This window comes from Ambystoma mexicanum, chromosome 6q (assembly GCF_040938575.1).
Source record: "Ambystoma mexicanum isolate Mex_15411 chromosome 6q, UKY_AmexF1_1, whole genome shotgun sequence".
Taxonomy (NCBI): domain Eukaryota; kingdom Metazoa; phylum Chordata; class Amphibia; order Caudata; family Ambystomatidae; genus Ambystoma; species Ambystoma mexicanum.
The window spans coordinates 1,102,092,796-1,102,115,887 of record NC_090937.1 but is presented as its reverse complement, the minus strand read 5'-3'; the positions used below and the strand labels follow the sequence as shown (position 1 = coordinate 1,102,115,887).

The 23,092-nt window shown below is 46.8% G+C and overlaps 1 protein-coding gene across 1 annotated transcript in view; it reads right to left on the bottom strand.

The window, feature by feature from the left end:
• Positions 1–1,811: 1,811 nt before the first annotated feature.
• LOC138516490 (sec1 family domain-containing protein 2-like) overlaps positions 1,812–23,092 on the bottom strand; it is a 492,588-nt gene continuing 471,307 nt past the window's right edge. The window contains exon 5 of the mRNA XM_069631659.1: positions 1,812–3,174. Coding sequence (XP_069487760.1) covers positions 3,082–3,174 — 93 coding nt within the window. The 3' untranslated portion in view covers positions 1,812–3,081. The remainder of the gene's footprint in view (positions 3,175–23,092) is intronic.

Here is a 23,092-nt window from a genome sequence, read left to right as displayed (position 1 = left end):
TAATAGAGTTTTTCCAATCTTTCCTAATTGGACATATTAACTGAAAAAAGTTTCAATACTTGTAGGTGTGACTCGCATTACGACTACTTTGGTTGGTTCCTTACAGTTAAGCTCCTTTTTATTCTTTTAGTAGTCCAGCGCTAACAATCATTATCTGTGTTGGTAGATAATTAATTTCCAATGACCTTTTTCAAGCTTTTCTTTGACATTTCTTTCTGCAATGTAAATCATCATTTAAATCTTTAGATTTTATTTGCATAATGCTCTTTGGATGTTACTATTGTGCAATGATAGGATGTTTTACCTTCTAATGGTCACTCTTTGAAGCCTGTATATAGTTTCGGTCTGTTGTCATTTATGATGCCAGCTAATGAGCAATGGTTGCGTTATCTAGAATGAAATGACACTCAATGTACAGCATGGCAGCACACTATATGCTACACATATGCCCAGCGCATGGTTGCTATCCTCCACACCCTTGTCTTCTCTGCATTATTGTTCTCACGGGTGTCAAGAGTTCACAGCTGTTCTCCCACATTTCAGCCTGTCTTGCAGGTTCTGCCACTTGGAACTGTGACGTACCTCTTACACTCACGTGATGGTCTGCGTGGTACAGTGGGACAAATGTACAGCTACTGCAGTGTTTCATGGATACATCTGCCCTGGTGCATGTGTGGTGTGTGTTATTGGATGGTTTTGCTGTGCATGTGCGTTGCATGCCGAATTCTGTGGAGCCCTCAACTGTGGACAGTTGTCCTTGGGATTGATGAACTTTTGTATACCCCGCAGCCTGTTTTGTTTGCACTGCAGCCTCTCTGGAATTGACACAAGGGCTTTTTGCGCATGTCTACGGGTGAGAGGCAAGAAGGAAGCTGGAGCAGCGAGGTAAGGAGAGGGACTGGGGTGGAGGGCGGTGGAGTTTCGTACGGATGAAGGCATGGGAACAGGGTGGAGGGGGACAGGCTGGAGGAGTTGGGGTGGGGAAAGTGGGGGCTAGCAGGGCCTACTGGGCAATCAGGTGATTTCTCAGGGTTTTCACTGTGTAACAGAAGGGATGGGGTATGGGTGGGTGATGAGCATTCGATGGGCAGGGACTTCCCCGCACACAAGACAAGGGTCAGGGGGGAGCAGGTGACCAATGAAAATTGCCAGCAGAGGCTAAAGGGGAGGCAGGAAACGGAGTCTCAGAAAAAAAGGTCTCCAGGCAATTTTCATAGATCCTGTTTGTGTATGTAGTCTTTTAAATTCACTGTCTTCAATATAGACTTTTTTGAACTCTATGGTGGCCAGCTTTGGAATGCCATCTTGTTTCATGCCACATGGTACACCATTACAGCTCTTTCAAACAGCCTGGTTTACACCTTTACTGTTATACACTGTAAGCTCATCTTTAGGCCAGTTACATTCTAACATTAACAGCACATTTGAGCAGTGTCCATGGGTACACCCTACACTCAACATATGCTACATAGTCAAAGCTAAAAGCTATGAACTGTGTTGTTTTGAGTACTGTATCTTAATTGACCTTTCCTGCTCTGTGCCTTCTGCCATATAAACCTTTCAGCAGGGCCCATTGCCTTCCCTTTGCCCTTTGCACTTCACAACATCCCTGACCCCATGATCCTTCCATGATGAGGCGCTTTGTCAAACAATTAACTGTGTGCTTTTCTATATCTATCCTAGGTAATGCATGATTATATGACAATCAAACGTATGTGAACAAGATTACCCACTCGCAATCTATTACCTAGACACATTGCTAGGAAAATGATAATCGATTACTCTTAACCTGAAAAAAACAAGTCACACAGTTCTCAAAACAGATACGATTTATTTCCATATAAGCACAATTCCAAACAATGATTGTGTTTGCATTTATAGTTAAGAAAAGCATTCAGTATCATTGGTGTTCTGAAGCATGATGGGCAGTAAGGAATACGAATAGCTGTCACGCCATTGAGTAGGATAATCGACTGATAGCCAAATCTTAATTCCATCCAGTGGGAAGCTGCAAAAACCTTCATTGTAGTGGCTGATTCAATGGAAAACATAACAAAGAACTCACTGTGCAAAGCAAAACGTGGTGGATGCGAATGGTTCAGTTAGAGCTTCATAAAAACGTGCACATCTTTGCTGTGATGGGGACAAACCATAGGCAATTCAGTCTCGACTCAATCTCTAAAGAGAGTACTGTATCCTAAACGTCTGGACTGTGTCCCCTTTACACATGTTTCGACAGTGTTGAGCTTCATCAGAAGTGCAGTTGATTCGCTCGACAGAGTGAGCTTGGGACCCATGTCTGGGCATCCGTGTTGTCTTCCCATGTAGAGAGGGTGTGGGCTTGTGGTTCACTTTGGGGCAGAGTTAAAACGGAGTTCTATACGGTTGTTTCTTTTCTAATTGATACAAAGAACATTTCCAGTGGTAAGCAAATGTGGGCACAATAATTTTCCTTCACCACTTTTATGCTTGTTTCAATGAGAATAAAGAAGATGGATTAACGCAATTGGCAGCAGGCACTCTTCTTGCATATTGCGAATGGTCAATATCATAAAAGTCACCATTCTGGAAAGGTATTAGCTATGTAAGAGGATGGCTTTGTACATGAGTCTTACAAAAGTTGATGGAAAGCAAAGCAAGGAAAATAATCATTTTTTAAGAAAATCTTTTTCTGTATATCCTGCCAACTACATTATAAAACAGTAAAATGCACGCTTCATAGATGTACATAGATCAACAATAAGTCAATGTGATGCACTATTTCAAAGAGGACAAACAACATGGCATGCTGCCCAGATTGTCAATTTTTTTCACATTGCTTTATTGCCATGAGAGCACTAAACCGAAACCTTACAAAAATGTATCGGATCACAAAGACAGCCCTATGTTACATCGTCAGATTTAACTTTGCACTCATGTAAGAGAAATTCAAATAAGAAACAATTTTGGTTTTCAGACACCTATATGTGAATTAAGTCATTTATTGACACCGTATATTAAGCTCAAAGTAGGTTGATGAAACGTGACATATGGCCAATGGTATATTTTAAAAGGGGGCATCAGATGAAAAAAAAAAACTCTTCAAATCCCAATGTCTGGATGTAGACGGTCAGATGCAAACAGCATCTCAGGAATGTCCAGTGGTTTCAAAAGTTTGGTGGACATAATGATAACCTGAAAGAGAAAAGGAGAAATATAAAATTATTATACATTAATTGAATTCAGACAATATTATTATTTATATCTACTACTTTTAACCCGCAACACGTCCTTAGGCCTCAGTGCGCATATGCATTCTAAATGAAGAAAAATACAAGATATGTGCTCTCTGGTGTTCAACATGCATTATTACCCCACTGTGATTTTGCTCCCTGGTATCATACTGTGGTTTTGCTCCCTGGTATCCCACATTAATTGCTGCCCAACTACGTTTCTGCTCCTGATATCAATAATCACCTTTTTGCCACACATTAATTGTTGCTGCACTATAATTATGCAACTGTGTTGTCCGACATTAATTGTTGCCCACTTGCTGGTGCTCTTCTGTGCTTCTATTCGTTGGGGTCCCACATTAACAGCCACTGTGAGCTTGTCCACTGTTGTCCTACTTTAAATACTCCTTGCTGCAATATTGCCCCTGCTGTTCTTGGCATCCCTCTGTGATTCTACTCACTGGTGTCCCACATTATTAAATGACCAGCTGTGATTTTGCTCCTTGGTGTCCTATGGTGATTCAGCTACCCGTTGTCCTTCTGTAACCACTGCGGTTTGCTCTCTGGTGTCCCACATTCATTTTGGGCCCAATTTGATTTCAGTACCTTGTGTTGTCCTACTGTGAATTTCCTCTCAGGTGCCCCAAAATAATTACGGCCTGTTGGGTAGAAAGCCCAGGTTTTACCTCATAAAATAGCCTCCTGTTCTTTTTGTTGGCTTTTAAACTCTATTTTTCTTCCCAGCTGGGCTTAATCGAAAGCCTGACGCAAAGCGTGTTTCTGTTTTGTAGGCTCTACCTTGAGAGTCTTTGTGACTTTTAAGGCAGGGGAACACCAAGGGTACGCCATAGTGTCCCACAGAAGGCACTCTTTTCTGTTTGCCATGTGGCTATTATGGGGGCGGCTTTTTTGCCTGTGTAATATGGTTCCACGGGGTGGAATCCATTTTACCTGGATGGATGTAACTCAGGATTGGGGGCTGTGGACAGCCTGAAAGCAGTTCTGACTGGCATATGCAGGTGCCTGTCTGTGATAGTGCGGATTCAGTTCCTTTGTGTGTAGGAACCTTTTGGAATGCATACGTGTGTATGGAGGGATGCCTACCACTGGATGATCACCCTTTGTTTGAATTATGCTTGGTGTGTGGCTGGATGCTGTGCTCATTCACTGCATCCAGATAGGGGTAAAAGCAAACCTCCTTACCCACTCCACTCGTCTACTACTGAAAAATTGTGAAGTGTTACCTAGCTGGGAGTTACTATCCAGGATGCAAGTGATTGAATAACGAGTCCCACTCCATGATGCGCTAATAGAGAGAGACTAACCCATGAAGGGGAAAACATTCAGTTGAATGAAGAGACAACTGGCTCACATAAAACAAAGGTGATTGCGAGAGTGTCAGGTCCTATCTATTTAATGAATGCTATAATGTGGGAAAGAGTAGATGTGAGTGTTATTCAATTAATTGGTTTGGCCTTAACTTAACGATTCAGAGTAATGAGAGCTTTCCAGGTCAAGATGGTGGCTCTCAGCATAACTTGCAACAAGCTTTCTGATTGGATGGAGGGAATGAAAGGCAGGTAAAGAACATTCTAAACTGCCTTTCATTGTCAGCAGCTCAATTGAGAGGACCTATGTTTATGAGCTTCTGTGAAGAAATATTAATTCCAGACTTTAAAGTTAACTTTTGACATATTTGAAGCAGGAAGGAACCAGGAAGTCATCCGGAGTCAAGTGATAAACTTTGAAGACAAAAACTAAGTGCATCTTTAAGTCTCCTTTAAGAAAATCTCTTAGTTTGAGATTCAATGTACATTATAATATAGTTAACTTATATATTAGTTGTTTGGATAAGGTTTAAAAGGAAAAGTACCCAATTATTGATATTTTGGAGAGAGCAAGATCATGAGAAATATGAACTACCATTAGCCTGTAGCGCTCCTGGATTATTCATGGATTCCTTAAACTGAGAGAGAGAGAGACTTCCTGAGCGAGCGAATGAATGGCGGCCGCCAATGTTATTTGAGGATTTTCTCTTTTAAGAGGAAATCCGTCGTGGAGTTAATGCGTCGCGTAGTCATCTTCCATTAACTGCGCAAGTGTTAATGGTGTAGGGGATTATGTCGCAGGCTTCGATTTTAACCTGGAGCGAGCGCGCGTATTGAAGACAAAATTGTATTATTTCCTTTGTGTTGTTTAAAAAGTACATTTTATCCATATGTACAGCAAATAAACATATGCGCATGCGCAGTGTAATGACACTAACAAAAACGAACAAGGCTAATCTTGACGTTATTAAGAGAGCGCGGCACGGAACTTTCTTTGAAAAATCCCTCATTAGAATCCATTACGCATGCGCGGTACGGAGCCTTCTTTGAATCCAGCTCTCTAAACTAACTCATAACGCATGCGCAGAACAGCGTATTCTGTTGACACTAACTCCTAAAGTAATACATTACATAAGCGCAATACGTTGAATCTTTTGACTCAATTTTAAAAGTAATTCACTTTGCGTGCGCTTTCCGGTGCATATCTTTTAAGATACACTTAAAAAGATAAACATTTATGCAAATGCAGCACGGAGCATTTTCCTTGAATGAACTCATCTAATAAAAGACATATGCAGGTTTAAGGCACAAATTACACTGCTAATTCAACTAACTTTATTCCATGGAAGATTGAAGCAGATGTTCTCCTGGAAACAGTTGATAAGTTAAAATATCCTCAGGGCATTCAGTTGAGGAAAGCCAGGTATGGTGTTTATATTTAAATATAATAAGGATAATTTGTGTAAAGCCGGATTTTAAAGGTTGGTAGAAAGTTATAGTGAATTTCCTCTTTCCTTTACAGGCTAAGAAACCACAACACAGAATCTGGCGTATTTGTTATTTTATCCCATTTCCCCTTTTCCCTTTGGGATGTATCCATCTTATCTGTTTTTAACTCAGTTTAGTGGATTACATTTCTAAGGGATTATGGGGGTTCAGCAGCTTCTGCGGACATCCTTCATGATCAAGCCTGGCAGTATGAAAGGCCAGAAAAAATAAGTCCGCCCAAGCTGTCATGGACCCATAGGAGGTATAAATGGAGGCTATTACTTCCCTGATTAGAGAGTTGAGGGAGGAGTTAAGAGAGGTGCATAGAGATAACATAGTTTAGGAAAACGATTAGAAGAGTTGAGTGGTAAAGTTACTCAGTTGCAGAGGGTGGATGTTGTGTCAGGAGGTGCAGGATCTCCTCCAGTTCTTGAAAGAGAGGATGAAGAGCAAGGTCCCAGTAGAGGAATGGGGCAGAAGGTGGTTTTAGGGCATTGATTATGTCTGTTCCTTTGGCAGCTCCAGAACGTTATTCTGGTGACGCAAAAAGGTTTCAAGTCTTTTTAACTCAATGTGAGTTACATTTTCTTAGTCGGCCTGAATTGTTTCCTACAGAAGCATCCACGGTTACCTTTATGATGTCCTATCTTTCAGGGGGAAGCGTCAACTTGGGCTAGGTTGTTGGTGAATCAAAAAGGTGCTGCTCTAAAAAGATTTCCCCTTTTTCTGGAGGAGTTTAGAAAAACGTTTGACAGACGTCAAGTCTCTTTAGAGGTTGATGGAGAACTGCTAGGTTTACGCCAGGGAAATAGAGACTTAACCACATACATTAGCCAATTTAGATAATTGATTTTGGAAAGTAATTGGCCTGAGGAGAAGAGGTCTTTCCTGTTTTACAGGGGACTAAGAGAGGATTTGAAGGATGCTTTATCTAATGTGGTACAGCGCCCTACTTCTTGTGATGCTCTGATAGATGTAGTTATCCAACTAGATTTTCGTTTGAGTGAAAGAAGGGCTGAACGCCGACGTAGCTGTCAGGGGGAAGTAAGGCCAGCTTTTAAAGGAGATCGGCCCAGATTTGAAACAATGAATAGAGAGGTTAAACAAAAAGGAAATGAGCAGTCAAGGGTGAGAGGACCCTTGTCTAAGGAAGAAAGGGCAAGAAGGAAGGAAAATAATTTGTGTTTATACTGTGGCAGGAGTGGTCATTTTTTAGGAAACTGTCCATTCACTCCTAAGAAGTCTTCTTCATCTACAGGCAAGGTGCAACAAATTGCTAACACCATGCAGGCTGCAGTTCCACATATTGTAGTGAATGTATCCTTAATGTTGGAATCAAAAGTGATGGGAACAGGTCCAGTGGTGGTGGATTCAGGGGCTACTGGTAATTTTAAGGATTGGGGAGTAGCAAAATCTCTAGGTATTCCAGTGGTTTTAAAAGAGGTGGTAGAACAAGTAAGGGCTGTGGATGGAACGTCTCTATCTTCTGGTCCTATCACTCATATGACTTGTGTGGTAACTATGGAAGTGGTGGGAGGTCACAGTGAAGAGATTCTCTTTGAATTGATTGATGCCCCAATTTTAAAAATCATTCTAGGCATGCCATGGCTAACAATGCACAACCCTAAAATGGATTGGAGTGGCCGGGTGGTGGAATTGAATTCTATCTTCTGTCGGGAACATTGTTTTTCTGGACAAGATCAGATTGGATTTCAGAAACAGGCAGGCTCAGTGTCATTTTTTCTATCGGAGATGGGAGAGGTTGGTCATGATATTGGTGCAATCTTAGGACATCTTCCTCAATGTTATCAAGACTATAGGGACGTATTCAATGAAAAGGTTGCTGGAGAGTTACCCCCTCATAGAAGTTTTGATTGTAAGATTGACGATGCCGGGAGCTATTTTACCCAGTAGTAGGGTGTATGCTCTTACAGAGAAGGAGAAGAATTATTTAAAAGAGTACCTAGCGGAAAATTTAGCTAAGGGGTTTATTTCCCATTCCCAGTCTCCAGCAGCATCTCCACTATTTTTTGTAACGAAACCTGATGGATCTCTTACTTGTATCAATTATAGAGCGGAAAACAGAGTGACAGTCAAAAATAGGTATCCTCTCCCTCTTATTTCAGAGATTCTAAACCAGGTCCAAGGAGCGATGGTGTTCTCCAAACTTGATTTGCGGGGAGCCTATCATTTGGTGCGAGTACAGAAAGGTGACGAGTGGAAGACAGCTTTCAAGACCAGGTTTGGTCTTTACGAATACCAAGTTATGCCGTTTGGACTATGTAATGCTCCAGCAGCTTTTCAGTTTTTCATGGATGAGGTGTTGCAGGAGTTTTTGGATATATTTGTGGTAGTATATATTGATGACTTCTTGATTTATTCCCAGAGTATTGAAGAACATATAGTCCATGTCAAAAAGGTACTGCAAAAAAACAGAGAAAACCATCTTTTTGCAAAACTAGAAAAGAGCCAGTTCCATACTGAGTTAGTGCAGTTTTTGGGGTATATTGTGTCACCAAAGGGTCTTGAGATGAATCCCAGTAAAGTACAGGCAGTGCGTGATTGGCCTACTCCGACGAAGGTAAAGGAAATTCAAAGCTTTCTTGGGTTTGCCAACTTTTATCAGAGATTTATTGAGGGGCACTCACGTTTGGTTACCCCTATCACTAAATTATTAAAGAAAGGAGTACCTTTTGTTTGGAGCATTGAAGCTGAGGAAGCATTTCCATCCAAACCGTTTTATGTGGAAGCAGATGCTTTGAATTTAGTAATGGGAGCGGTGCTTTCTCAGCGTCAAGAGGTATCAGGTCAACTACATCCAGTAGCATTGTATTCAAAGAAGTTTTCTCCTGCCGAGCAGAATTATACCATTTCGGATCGAGAGCTTCTAGCAATTAAATTTGCATTTGAAGAATGGAGGCATTTTCTGAAGGGAGCAAGACATACTGTGACTGTTCTAATGGACCATCGAAATTTATAATTATTTTAATCGGCGAAGACACTCACTCCAAGACAACTTAGGTGGTCGTTATTTTTTTCCGACTACGACTTTGTGGTAACTTTCAAACCAGGTAAATTCAATGGAAAAGCAGATGCATTATCGCAGCAATTTCCTGGAAGTGAGAATAAGACAGTATGTGAACCAATACTAGTGATTGAGCCAAATTGCTTCATATCTTCTGGAACGCAAGGATGTGTTGAAGTAGAGGAAGAGGTTCATAAATCTGTGTCTTTGTTACAGATGGAGGAATGGGCACACCAGGATCCTGTTTGTAGTGTAAAAGAAGGCATACCCTATTTTGAAGATAGAGTCTATTTACCTACAGTGGAATTACATGAAAGGGTACTTAGTGAGTGTCACGATTCAAAACGGACGGGTCATCCAGGTTTTCGTAAGACTCTTGAGTTGGTGAGGAGAAATTTCTGGTGGAAGAAGATTAGACAGGATACATTACATTTTGTGAAAACTTGTGTTGTATGTGCACAAGCCAAAAATTAGGTGGGAAAAACATTTGGACTTTTGGAACCGTTGCCTGTTCCACTGCATCCCTGGCACACCATATCTCTAGATTTTATTACAGATCTTCCAAGTGACAGAGGATACACTTCAATTTTGGTTGTAGTGGATCTGTTGTCTAAGGAAGCACATTTTATTCCTATGGGGGGGAGGTTACCGCAGATTGTCTGGCACTTAAGTTTCTGCAAGGAGTAGTCAGGTTACACAGTCGTCCCAGTAAAATCATCTCGGATAGAGGTTCTCAGTTCATCTCAAAGTTTTGGAGGGCCTTTTGCAGGAGACTGGGAGTGGAGATTGGGTTGTCGTCTGGTTATCATCCAGAGAGTAATGGGCAGGTGGAAAGGGTTCATCAGGAGTTAAAAAAATATCTCAGGTGTTATCTACAAGTGAAGGAGGAATGGGTAGATTTAATCTGGTTAGCAGAGTTTGCTTGTAACAATTGCAGTAAGGATTCTACTTCTATGTCCCCGTTCTTTTTGGGTAGGGGTTTTCATCCACGTTTTTTAAGTTTCGAATTATCCAAAGATTCAAAGAATCCAGGAGTGGAAGATCGCTTACACGTTATGAGGGAAAATCTGGAGAAAGCTAAAAAGGTGCTGTGTGACAGTAAACAGAGTTATAAGAAATGTGCAGATCGGAAAAGATGACTAGGCCCAAAGTATGAAGTGGGGGATTTGGTTTGGCTATCTACTAAATATCTGCGAGTAAAAGGGAAAAATAAATTCAGTCCTAGATATGTGGGGCCTTTCCCGGTGCATAAGGTCATCAATCCAATGGCGGTGCGTTTACGATTACCTGGAACTTTAAAGATACACCCAACTTTTCACATCAGTCTTTTGAAGCCAGTCAATAAGGGGACTAGGTTATTGAAATCTCCTTTACCTGTGGTGTTGGAAAACTCTTCTGAAGAATTTATAGTGAGAAGGATTATAGATTCTAGACGGGTAAGAGGACAATTACAATACCTTATAGATTTTAAAGGTTGGTAGAAAGTTATAGTGAATTTCCTCTTTCCTTTACAGGCTAAGAAACCACAACACAGAATCTGGCGTATTTGTTATTTTATCCAATTTCCCCTTTTCCCTTTGAGATGTATCCATCTTAGCTGTTATTAACTCGGTTTAGTGGATTACATTTCTAGGGGATTATGGGGGTTCAGCAGCTTCTGCGGACATCCTTCATGATCAAGCCTGCCAGAGAGGAGATGGATGGCCATGTTTTCTTAACAACACGTGAGAGCTGGAAGTTATTGGACACATTGCGCCAAGGCTATTAACAGTGCTTGCCATGAGGGAAGGTAGACCAGAAGGTTGTGGTTCAAGCCCAGAAGCGATTTTCTGATATGTTCTTACATCTGGATTACCCCCACAGAATGCTATGTGGAGGTGGTGTGGCTCACCCTACCATTTGAAATAGGATATATTTAGATTCCTGTTTTTCTGTCCTGACGAAGGTTGCATTATCGAATGGACATTACTGATGGAGTCCAATTACGTCAACCAAAACATGTGTAGGCAATACAATCAGTGTGAATAGCGGCATACAGATTGTGTTACCTGACAATGGACAAAGGGAACCAGATATTGTGAAATATTGTGAAGTGTAAGAGGTGACCAATATAGATGGTCGCACATGTGGGAAGTGTGTGAAGATAGAATGAGAGTGAATGGATGGTGGAAATCTCTGTGTGTGAGCCTAGAATTTCTTTAATTTTTTGTATTAATTGGGTTTTGTAAATTGATGCTTGTAAATTGATTTATTTTTAATGATTTATATAGAATAAAATCTGAAATTGTTTTGAACAAACTGTTTATCAATATATGTGAAATGATAAACTAAGCACCAAGTGTCATCCCTCATCCAATGGTCCATATTTTTCTTATATCGGGTTCTTTCGCATCCAGAAAGCAGGTTATGGGTACCAGTGGTCTCAGCTGCATTAAGTCTTGTCCAGCCATCGATCACTCCAAATCTTCTCTTGGAGGAATCAACTAAGGGGAGGGACTCACCTCCTTATAGAGGAGACAACAGCCCAAAGTGGGTTCCTTTCTAGCCTTCTGTAAGGGGTACAGTTCTGACTGCTGTTTCAGAATCTTCTTGCCTGGTGATTTCATACCAAGAGTGCTTTGTCTGCAGGAAATTGCAGAGGGACGAGCCATTTGGGAGCCATATGAAAACATAAGATGGGGGCACGCCTCTCAAAACTGGAAAATCCTCTCCTGAGCTATTCTATCACCGGCTGCCTGCATATAATAGTCTCTGTTACCTAACACGCTTGTGTGACTTCTCTTGAGCTGGCATAGCATGTTTTGAAGCACATGCCCTCTCCCTGCCTCATGGGAGAAGTTCATATCATCCTTCTGCTGGGACCAAGCCCATAAGGTTTGTTTTGGGAGGAACTCAGTACCAGTCAGAAATCTCTTGCCAGAAGGGTTTGTAGAAACAAAGTGGCTAATGAAATGACATAAATAGGTTTTGACCAAATGTCATAACCAGAAATGAATTATATTTAGATTTGTCATCTGCCACCAGATCCTGAGGCCCACAAATATATAATTTAATTGGGGCCCACAGATATGTAATTTAATTGACTCTCAGGATTGCCCATAGTTAAAGACAGGTCCTGACTTGCTGGATGTTTGGTTCCAACAGTTGCTGGATACACGGTCTTTCACGGGGATATGTACTTCGTCCCTGGGCACAACAAAATTGGTAACTGTGGCTGCTAATGCAGAGCTTTGGCCTCTATAGGGCTACTACTGAGTGCTGAGGTAGAAATCATGTGAGAGAATATGAGCAAAAAGGAGAACAGTGTGAAGGGGTTGAGAAACACTAAAACCATCTGCATGTTTTACACAAGTGCTCAATGCCGGCTTTAACCCATAGAATAGCAGCATGGATGAGAGGGCAAAGGTTGGAGAATAGTAGGGGGCAGAAGAAGGGTAGAGAGTAGTAGACGATTGAGGTTGGAAAATGAATCAGCAGTAAATAATGAAAAGCATCTGACAGTGAGTTGTGATTATGAAACTCAGTGAGCTACAACCGGGAACCAGTGGTGGCTCACCACTATGGGTGGGGAGTGCTGCTCCCTTGCATGAGTGGCATGCGGCACAGTCCACCCGTCTGCTTTATTTGCACAGGGGATTGTGTTGCCTGCCCCAGGGAAGGGGCACATCCCCGCTACACTTTATTTTGTATGGGGAGGCCTGTGGACTCAGCAACAAACGTAGCACAAAATAATGAGAGGCTGTTGGGGCCAGACTTGCACGCCATGCCAGCCTCTCATTACTGTGCTAACTGTTTAGCACACTGACTGACAGAAGAGGAGTCCTCTGTCAGCCAATGTGTTCATATTGTGGAGAGAGGAGAAGGCGGTACCTGTCCTCCATGGCGATGCAGCACGCGCTGAGGGAGCGAGCAGGTAAATGACATGTTTTTTTAATGAAATGCATGTATCTGCACATGCATGTTGGTGTGTTTGTTTTCATATATGCGTGCCTTCAAGGAGTTTGAATGATGTATGAATGCGCGGGTGAAAGTGTTGTTTGAGAGCGTATGTGAAAGGGGAGCTGGGGCTGCTAATTTTAGGTGGGGCCGCAAATTGTAGGGGCGGGCTGCTTGGGTATGGCATTCTTTTTTGCTTTACCCTCGATGCACAGTAAAGTTACTTTACTGTGCATCGAGGGTAAAGCAAACATGATAAGTGTTATTATGTGGCTACACTAACCTACATTAGTAGTGCAAGTCTGCATATACTTTCTTAATGTAGCATAGCCTTTTTAACTTGGCATCAAGGGTAAAGAAAACATGAGAGGTGTTATTACGCAGCTAGACTGGCCTACAGTAAATAGTGCCAGTCTGCCTATACTTCCTTAATGAGTATGTCATTTGTTACTTGGCATCAGGAGTAAAGCAAACATGATGGGTTTTATTTATGTGACTGGAATGGCTTACATTGGTGGTGTCATTCTGCATTTATTTTCTGACTGTGACATGGCATATTTTACTGGGCATCAAGGGTAAAGAAAACACAATGAGTAGACTGGCCTACTAGGGTGGTTCCAGTCTGTCCATGTATTCTTAGTGTGTCATGGAATCTTTGTACTGGGCATCAAGGGTAAAAGCAAACATGTGTGATTAAGTGGTACATTAGCCTATTCTTGTTATAGCCAATATGGATATACTTTCTTTCTGTGAGATGGCATTTTTTACTGGCTGGGAGTTCTTGTATGATAATGCAGCATATTCTGGTTCAATCTGCATGGACATGTAAGGGTACAGCCAGTATGAAAATGCAGCAGAAAATGCTCCTGTGCACTGTTGGTGACTTGCTTCTACTTGGTGTTTCAAGTGCTACCATACAAAACAGATTACAAACTGTGTGGCTTTTTTCACAGAATGTTATGTAGAATGCACCAGTTTAACTCATTATTTTAAACAATTACTCCTGGACAGATCCCAGCCAGAGCATCACTTGGTTGGATCGGGCTTCCTTGGTGTGCTCAGTCACTCCCGCATATTCGGTGCAAACATGTACATGCCTCCAGTTAAAAAAATAATTAACTGCTACCGACTAGGACAGTTTTTTACTTCTTTGCTCTGTGTCTGCAAAAGGGTGGATTGTAAACCTTTAAACAGGTGGGGTGTAAATACCTACCCCAGTGCTTTAAGTGGGAGGCTGAATCTAGGGGGGTCTAGTTAGGGTGTGTGGCTTAAGTATGGGTGGGTGTAGTTAGGCCATGCCCCCTAACTAGAGCCCCACCTCGCCTCTGGGGGGGGGGGGGGGGGTTAGTTGGGGGCCTGGTAAGAGAGCAGGAGAGCACTGGCATTATTACCGTTGGTGCGCCCGGCCCCTCCTTATTGTTCCATATCACAGGCTCCGAGCCTCGCTGGCAGGTTGCCTGTGTGGGGTTGGAGCCTGTGATTAAGAAACAAAAGAGATCAGAAGCACCAAAGGTATGATAACAGTGCGCCCCAGCTCTCCTCCTGTTTCTTAATGAGGCGCTAACCCCCTGCGGGCAGCCCAATCATTCAATGGGCTGCATGTTAAAGGGCTGCCTCCGGGAATCACTGCCCCTGCAGGCAACCCTTTAACCACGCGCCTCCTTCAGTGAAAGGACTGCCTGCAGTGGGTTTGCGCCTCTCACTAAGAAACTGAACCAGATCTTGGTTACCCAGCCTCACCTTTTGTTTCTGATTAAAGAGCCAATAGCCAGCAGGCAGCCTGTTTACCGGAAGCGGAGCACGGTTAACGGGCTGACTGCAGGTGTCAGTGCTTCTGCTTCGAAAAAGGAGAGGCATCAATGCTCTGCCCCAGCGAGCCCAAGCCCATTTAAAGCCGCGGCATGCCCCAAACTAAACAGGGTGATCAAACAAAGGGAACCTGCCCAAATCCTCTTCCTTCAGATGAGAGTTTGAGGCGTGAGGAGGATTTGAGCACCCCTGAAAAATGGGCTAGATGCAGCCACGTTATGCACTGTACTGCACAATAATTCAAAGGATTTGAATTAGAAGGAAAACCTGTAACTTTTGATCTCCAGCATGGGTCTGGCATGAATTCACATGCTCATGAACATACCCAGTCGTCAGACTGGGATTCCTCAGTAAAAAATACAAATCAGTCTTGCTTTAAAACTAAACAAACTGCCTTTCCTGTACTAACCAATCACTGCAGACTGGGTCATACTGCATCCAATGCGATCATCTCCCTAAATCCCGCCCCTGGCAGCCATCTTCAGAATCGAAGCATGCAAGGTGCCAGTATAAACCCAGAAGAGCCAAAGCGGGGAACGAGGAACGGTTCGCATGTGAATTCATGCCAGACCCATGCTGGAGAACAACAGTTACAGGTAAGAAACTTGTTCCTTCTCCAGCATGGGGTCTGGCATAGATTCACATGCTCATGAATACAATTACACAGCAGTACATATACACAACCATGGCAGGTGGCAAGGCTCAATAGAAGTATACTCACTTACCCTTACTTGAATGCACTCACCTCAAGCAGGTTGTGTAGCACTGCCTGGGCGACCCTGGACTCCACCCTGGAATCCCTGTCGAGATAATAGAATTTCGTAAAGGTGTCTGTTGACCTCCAAGTAGCAGCCCAGCAAATGTCCATCAGGGGAACACCAGAGAGGAACGCCGTTGATGCAGCGATGGCATTGGTGGAATGGGCCCCCGGCTGATCTGGAAGGGGTTTGTAGGCTAGACGATGACAGTACATGATGCAGTCGGAGAGACACCTGGATATGGAAGCCTTAGACAGGGCCTTCCCTTGACTTACAGGACCAAAATTCACAAAGAGCTGTGACGATTTCCGGAAAGCTTACTACGTGCCACGTAGAACTTCAAGGTACGAGCAACGTCCAGCACATGCAGCGACCTTTCAGCAGGCGAAGAAGGATCCGGAAAGAAGACTGAAGTACCAACGGCTCGTTAAGATGGAATTCAGAGGGAACCTTTGAAATTAAGGATGGATGTGTCCTCAGCACCACCCTCATATCATGGAAGGACAAGTATGGGCACTTGCAGGAAAGAGCCTGGATCTCCCCGACCGACCTGGCCGAGGTGATGGCCACTAAGAAAGCGGTTTTCCATGAAAGAAACTTCAAAGATGTTTGATGTAGAGGCTTGAATGGAGGCCCTGTGAGCTTAGTAAGCACTACGTTGAGCTCCCAAGCCGGGGCAGGAGCCTTGACTGGCGGAAAATAACTGAAGAGGCCCTTCATGAATTCCTTGACTAGCCTGTACGGCCACAAGGATGATCTGCCTGGCGAACGTGTTTATCAGGAAATGGCAGCCAGGTGTACCTTGATGGAAGCGTGAGCTAGTCTAGACTTGGCCAGTGACAGCAAGTATGGCAGGAGCTCTGGGCTGTAACCCGTAGAGATGCGATCTTCTGAGTCCTGCACCATACCGTGAACTGTTTCCACTTGTGGCTAACACGTGAACGCAGCAGACACTCCAGCTTTAGCCAGGACCTTCCTATAGTCCAGCGGGACGTTATAGTGCCCAAACTCTAAGCCTGCAGGAGCCAAGCTGTGAGGTTCAGTGACGCTGGGTCATGATGCAATATCGCCCCCCCCCCTTCCCTGGACAGGATTTCCAAAGGAGGGGGCAACCTGAAGGCCAGTGATATCGCCATGCAGAGCAGCTCTGTGTACCAGATGTGGAGTGGCCAGGGCAGGGCGATAAGGATCATTTTACTGCGACAGAGAGTCTGCAATGGTGTTCTTGATGCCAGCCAGGTGTAATGGTATGAGAAACATGTCCTGAAGAATGGCCCAATGCCATAGGGCTTGTGTCTCCTTGGAGAGAGCAGGGGAGCGGGTTTCGCACTACTTCCGGATGTAGAACATCGTGATTGTATTGCCTGTGAAAATCCTTACCACCTGCCCCTGCAGAAGTGATGGGAGTGACTTCAGAGTCCAGAACACGGCCTACAGCTCCAGGATGTTGATGTGCAGGGCTTTCTCCTCCAGAGTCCTTGGGCGTGAGATTGTTCGGTATGGGCCCCCTATCTGTCCAGAGAGGCATCTGTGGTGGCTGTCGCCTGAAACGGAGGGGTTCAAAACGGCGCTCCTTGCCTGAGGTACTTGTGTACGCCCCACCAAGAAATTGATTGCCTGAACTCCTTGTTGAGCGCATTCTTGTCCATCCACTTGACAGTGACCTGGAGCCACCTGGCGTCCAAGAACTCCTGCAGAGGTCTCATCTGCAGCCTGCAGAACGGAATCATGGGAATGCAGAACAACATCATCCGTAAAAGCGGCTCGATGCTGCGGACTTCCGTGACCAACGTCGCCCTCTGCCGAAGGACCTTCCCTAAAATGGCTGCCCCTCTCTCCTCAGAGGGGAACGCCAGGGATTCCACTGTGTTGGGACAGGTGCCCAGAAAGAACAATTTCTACGATGGCACCGCAGAGGATTTTGGAGAACTTATGGAAATTCTGAGCACTGTTAGAAGGTGAATGGTCTTCTCTGTGAGTTGTAAAGCCAGCTGCTGAGTCGGGGACCGAACAAGACAGTCGCCCAGTCATGGGTACACATGAAGGCCCTTGAGGCACAGGTGGGCTACCACCAGTGCCATGCACTTTGTGAACACTCTCTGTGCTGACTTTATTTCAAAGGGAAGCACCTTGAATTGGTAATGACGTACTAGGACCACAAAGCGCAGGAACTTACTGTGTCTTGGATGTATGGGGATATGACAATAGGCATCCTCCAGGTCTAGTGTCGCCATGAAATCCCCTTCCTTCACCTGGTCGAGTAACTGTTGTAACATGACCATGCTGAACTTCAAAGACTTCAGGTACTTGTTGGGGCGTTGCAGGTCCAGGATTGGACGCCATCCTCCTGACTTCTACTGAACCAGAAAGTATCTGGAGTATACACCGGAGCCTCAGAAAGCATGGGGGGATGGGTTCTATTGCCCCTTTTTTAAACATAGCTTGTACCTCCCGTAGCAGCTGGTGCATGTGGAGCTCCTTCCTTGCCACTAGAGCATCCATTTGTCGGTGATGATGTTCTCCCACTCCTTGACAAATTGTGTTAAGCAGCCCCCCACTTGGGTGCGAAAGTGGACCCTGGCCTGTGCCTGGTCAGGCTTGCTTGGGCGTTTGCACTTTTGCTTGCTGGCGACACCGGCATTGCCCTCCTCCACCAAAAGCCTGCAACCGGCCCCTGTATGACTCCGGTAAAGAGGATCGGGAGGGATGATCGTAGGAGGTAGCTGTGTAGCCTTTAGAGGATCTGAATTTTCCTCTGGATGACCAAAAGGACGAAGTTCGCCACTGCTTGAATAACAGAGCCATGTAAAATTGTAAAAGATGGCTACCAGGGACGGGACTTAGGTAGACGATCATCGTTGGATGGGTGCAGTATGACCCAGTATGCAGTGATTGGCTAGTACAGGAAAGACAGTTTTTTTTAGGTTTAAAGCAAGACTTTCTTCTTTTTACGGGGGATTCCCATGAGCATGTGAATCCAGGCCAGACCCCATGCTGGAGAAAGCTATTTGATATATAGGAAGTTCTATAGGGAAACACAAGCCATATTCCAGTACTTTGGAGACTAGGCCTGCCATAGTGTGCCTGAGCATTTCTATCAATCATGCATGTCTCCATCATAAGATTGGGGTTCCTGATAGTAAAAACGGGTGAGCAGCAGACATATACACAACATCACGAAATAAGTGCCTGAAAAAGTGTTGCCGTGAAATAGATGGGGGATTCTGAAATCATACTGTGAGGGGTGTGGCCCTAATCATCCTCGTTCATATTTTGTTACGATTCAAGATTTCAGCAGTCCATCCTGTTCAAGCTTTGAAACCACTGTCCATGCACGTTCAGCATCTGGAATGTTGCATGTGCAAGTCTTGAGCGGTGTGAGTGAGCCAACGAGTGAGGAGACTTGCACAACTGAATGGTATCCAGTGCTCTTACAGAAAACATGTTATGCAGGATATTTCTTACCGAAACATGTTTACCGAAAAAATACTGAATTTTTGGGAAATCTGGATATAAATAAATATATATCTATACGTATAAATACATATATATATATTCAGTAAAAAAACTTTGTTAAAGGGAAGTTATGGTTAAGTTGCGCTACTAAAAACCTATGAAATTCAGTAAAAAAACCTTGTTAAAGGGACGTTATGGTTAAGTTGTGCTACTAAAAACCTATGAAATTCAGTGAAAAAACTTTGTTAAAGGGACGTTATGGTTCAAAGTAAAACCGAAAAACCCCTGAAATTCGGCAGTTATGGTAAGATAAGCAACCATAACTCGCGCCACCGTGCACTGCTAACACTAACACCCAGAACATCAAAGATGACATCACAAATGTCATTGATGACATCACTGATGACATCACATGGCTGGCTCTCCCTTTTTTCCTTTACTGACATATCTAGGCCACATAGTTTTCTTCAGTAACAGTCAGGAAGTAAAAATTGAAAAGGTACTATATTTGTGGACTTAGGGTCAAGTCAAATCATATGAAACATACATAGCGGAAGACAGAGGCTTGAAAGAGAGCAATCCTTTCTGTGCATGAAGATAATCATTAGGGTTATCAGCACTTTCTCATAGTTTTATATTTATTACTCTACTTTCCCTGTATATGCTCATATTTGTATACATTATACTCACTCTGCTTTCCTTTGGGTGCAGTCACATCATGTGATACACATACATATGGTAAGTAGCAGCTTTGTGATGTCATCTTTGATGTCCTGGGTGTTAGTGTTAGCAGTGCCTTAACGTCCCTTTAACAAAGTTTTTTTACTGAATTTCATAGGTTTTTAGTAGCACAACTTAACCATAACGTCCCTTTAACCATGTTTTTTTACTGAATTTCATAGGTTTTTAGTAGCGCAACTTATCCATAACGTCCCTTTAACAAAGTTCTTTTTACTGAATTTCATAGGTTTTTATTAGTGCAACTTAACCATAAAGTCACTTTAACACATTTTTTTACTGAATTTCATAGTTTTTTATTAGTGCAACGTAACCATAACATCCAGGAAGACCACTAGCATCCTAGGTTCTCAAAGTGGGAACCCCGGGGTGGTAAAAAAAAGATTTTTCTCCCCAAACCGGGACGCCGCAGGCAGGCGTCCCGGTGTAGGAAGGAAAATCTTTTACCAAGATGGACACCAGGGAAAGGGAAGGCAGGGTGTATAAAGAGAACACAACAGGCCATCGGCAGGGGGTCGGGAAGACCAGGAGGGAGACACGGGGCATGAGCAGGGGGTGGAAAGAAGGGAGACACGGGGCATGAGCGGGGGGTGGGGGGGAAGAAGGGAGACACGGGGCATGAGCGGGAAAGAAGGGAGACACGGGGCATGAGTAGGGGGTGGGGGGGAAGAAGGGAGCCACGGGGCATGAGTGGGGGTGAACAGGAGAGACACGGGCCATGAGCGGGGGGAAAAGGAGGGAGACAGACACGGAGCATGAGCGGGGGTGGGGGTGAGCAGGAGAGACACGGGGCATGAGCGGGGGTAGGGCAAGGTGGGGCCCCCACCCCCGCTCATGCCCCGTGTCTGCCCTGTTCCAACAGTGCAGACACGGGGCAGGAGCGGGGGGTGGGGGGGAAAGAAGGGAGACACGGGGCATGAGCGGGGAGTGGAGGGGAAAAGGAAGACACGGGGCATGAGCGGGGGTAGGGCAAGGTGGGGCCCCCACCCTCGCTCATGCCCCGTGTCTGCCCTGTTCCAACAGTGCAGACACGGGGCATGGGCGGGGGTGGGGGAGAGACACACGGGGCATGAGCGGGGGTGGGGGGGGGAGAGAGACACACAGGGCATGAGCGTGGGATGGGGTGGAGGGAGAGAGACACACAGGGCATGAGTTGGGGTGGGGGGAGGGAGAGAGACACACGGGGCATGAGCGGCGGTGGGGGGCAGGGAGAGAGACACAGGGGCATGAGCGGGGGTGGGGGGGAGAGACACACAGGGCATGAGCGGGGGTGGGCGGGAGGGGGCGAGACACACGGGGCCTGAGCGGGGGGTGGGCAGGAGGGGGAGAAACACACGGGGCATGAGCGGGGGTGGGGGGAAGGGAGAGAGACACACGGGGCATGAGCGGGGGGTGGGAGGGAGAGAGACACACGAGGCATGAGCATGGGGTGGGCGGGAGGGGGAGACACACACGGGGCATGAGCGGGGGTGGGGGGAGGCAGAGAGACACACGGGGCATGAGCGGGGGTGGGAGAGAGACACACGGGGCATGAGCGGGGGTGGGGGGAGGGAGAGAAACACATGGGGCATGAGCGGGGGGTGGGAGGGAGGGAGAGAGACACACAGGGCGTGAGCGGGGGGTGGGGGGGAAGGGGAGAGAAACACGGGGCATGAGCGGGGGTGGGGGGAGAGAGAGAGACACACGGGGCATGAGTGGGGGGTGGGCGGGAGGGGGAGTGACACACGGGGCATGAGCAGGGGTGGGCGAGAGGGGGAGAGACACACGGGGCATGAGCGGGGCGGGGGCGGGAGGGGGAGACACACGGGGCATGAGCAGGGGGTGGGCGGAAGGGGGGAAGACACACGGGGCATGAGCGGGGGTGGGGGGAAGGGAGAGAGACACACAGGGCATGAGCGGGGGGTGGGCGGGAGGGGGAGAGACACATGGGGCATGAGCGGGGGGTGGGCGGGAGGGGGAGAGACACACGGGGCATGAGCGGGGGAGGAGGGGGAGGGAGAGAGACACACGGGGCATGAGCGGGGGTGGGGGGAGGGAGAGAGACACACAGGGCATGAGCGGGGGGTGGGCGGGAGGGGGAGAGACACACGGGGCATGAGCAGGGGTGGGGGGGATTTAGAGAGACACACGGGGCATGAGCGGGGGGTGGGCGGGAGGGCGAGAGACACGGGGCATGAGCGGGGGTGGGGGGAGGGAGAGAGACACACGGGGCATGAGCAGGGGGGAGGGAGAGAGACACACGAGGCATGAGCGGGGGCTGGGCGGGAGGGGGAGAGACACACGGGGCATGAGCGGGGGGTGGGCGGAAGGGAGAGAGACACACGGGGCATGAGCGGGGGTGGGGGGGAGGGAGAGAGACACACGGGGCATTGAGCGGGGGTGGGGGGGAGGGGGAGAGACACACGGGGCATGAGCGGGGGTGGGGGGGGAGAGAGACACACGGGGCGTGAGCGGGGGGAGGGAAAGAGACACACGGGGCATGAGCGGGGGTAGGGGGGAGGTAGAGAGACACACGGGGCATGAGCAGGGGTGGGGGGGAGGTCGAGAGACACACGGGGCATGAGCGGGGGGTGGGGGGAGTAAGAGAGACACGCGGGGTGGGGGGGAGGGAGAGAGACACACGGGGCATGAGCGGGGGTGGGGTGGAGGGAGAGAGACAAACGGGGCATGAGCGGGGGTGGGGGAGGGAGAGACACGCGGGGCATGAGCGGGGGGTGGGGGGAGGGAGAGAGACACACGGGGCATGAGCGGGCGTGGGGGGGAGGGAGAGAGACACATGGGGCATGAACGGGGGGTGGGCAGGAGGGGGAGAGACACACGGGGCGTGAACGGGGGGTGGGCAGGAGGGGGAGAGACACACGGGGCATGAGCAGGGGTGGGGGTGAGGGAGAGAGACACACGGGGCATGAGCAGGGGTGGGGGGGAGGGAGAGAGACAGACGGGGCATGAGCGGGGGGTGGGGGGAGGGAGAGAGACACACGGGGAATGAGCGCGGGGTGGGCGGGAGGGGGATAGACACACGGGACATGAGCGGGGGTGGGAGAGAGACACGCGGGGGTGGGGGGAGGGAGAGAGACACACGGGGCATGAGCGGGGGGTGGGCAGGAGGGAGAGAGACACACGGGGCATGAGCGGGGGGTGGAGGGGGGAGAGAGACACCCGGGGAATGAGCGCGGGGTGGGGGGGAGGGAGAGAGACACACGGGGCATGAGCGTGGGTGGGGCGGAGAGAGACACACGGGGCATAAGCGGGGGGTGGGCGGGGAGGGGGAGAGACACACGGGGCATGAGCGGGGGTGGGGGGGAGGGGGGATAGACATACGGGGCATGAGCGGGGGTGGGG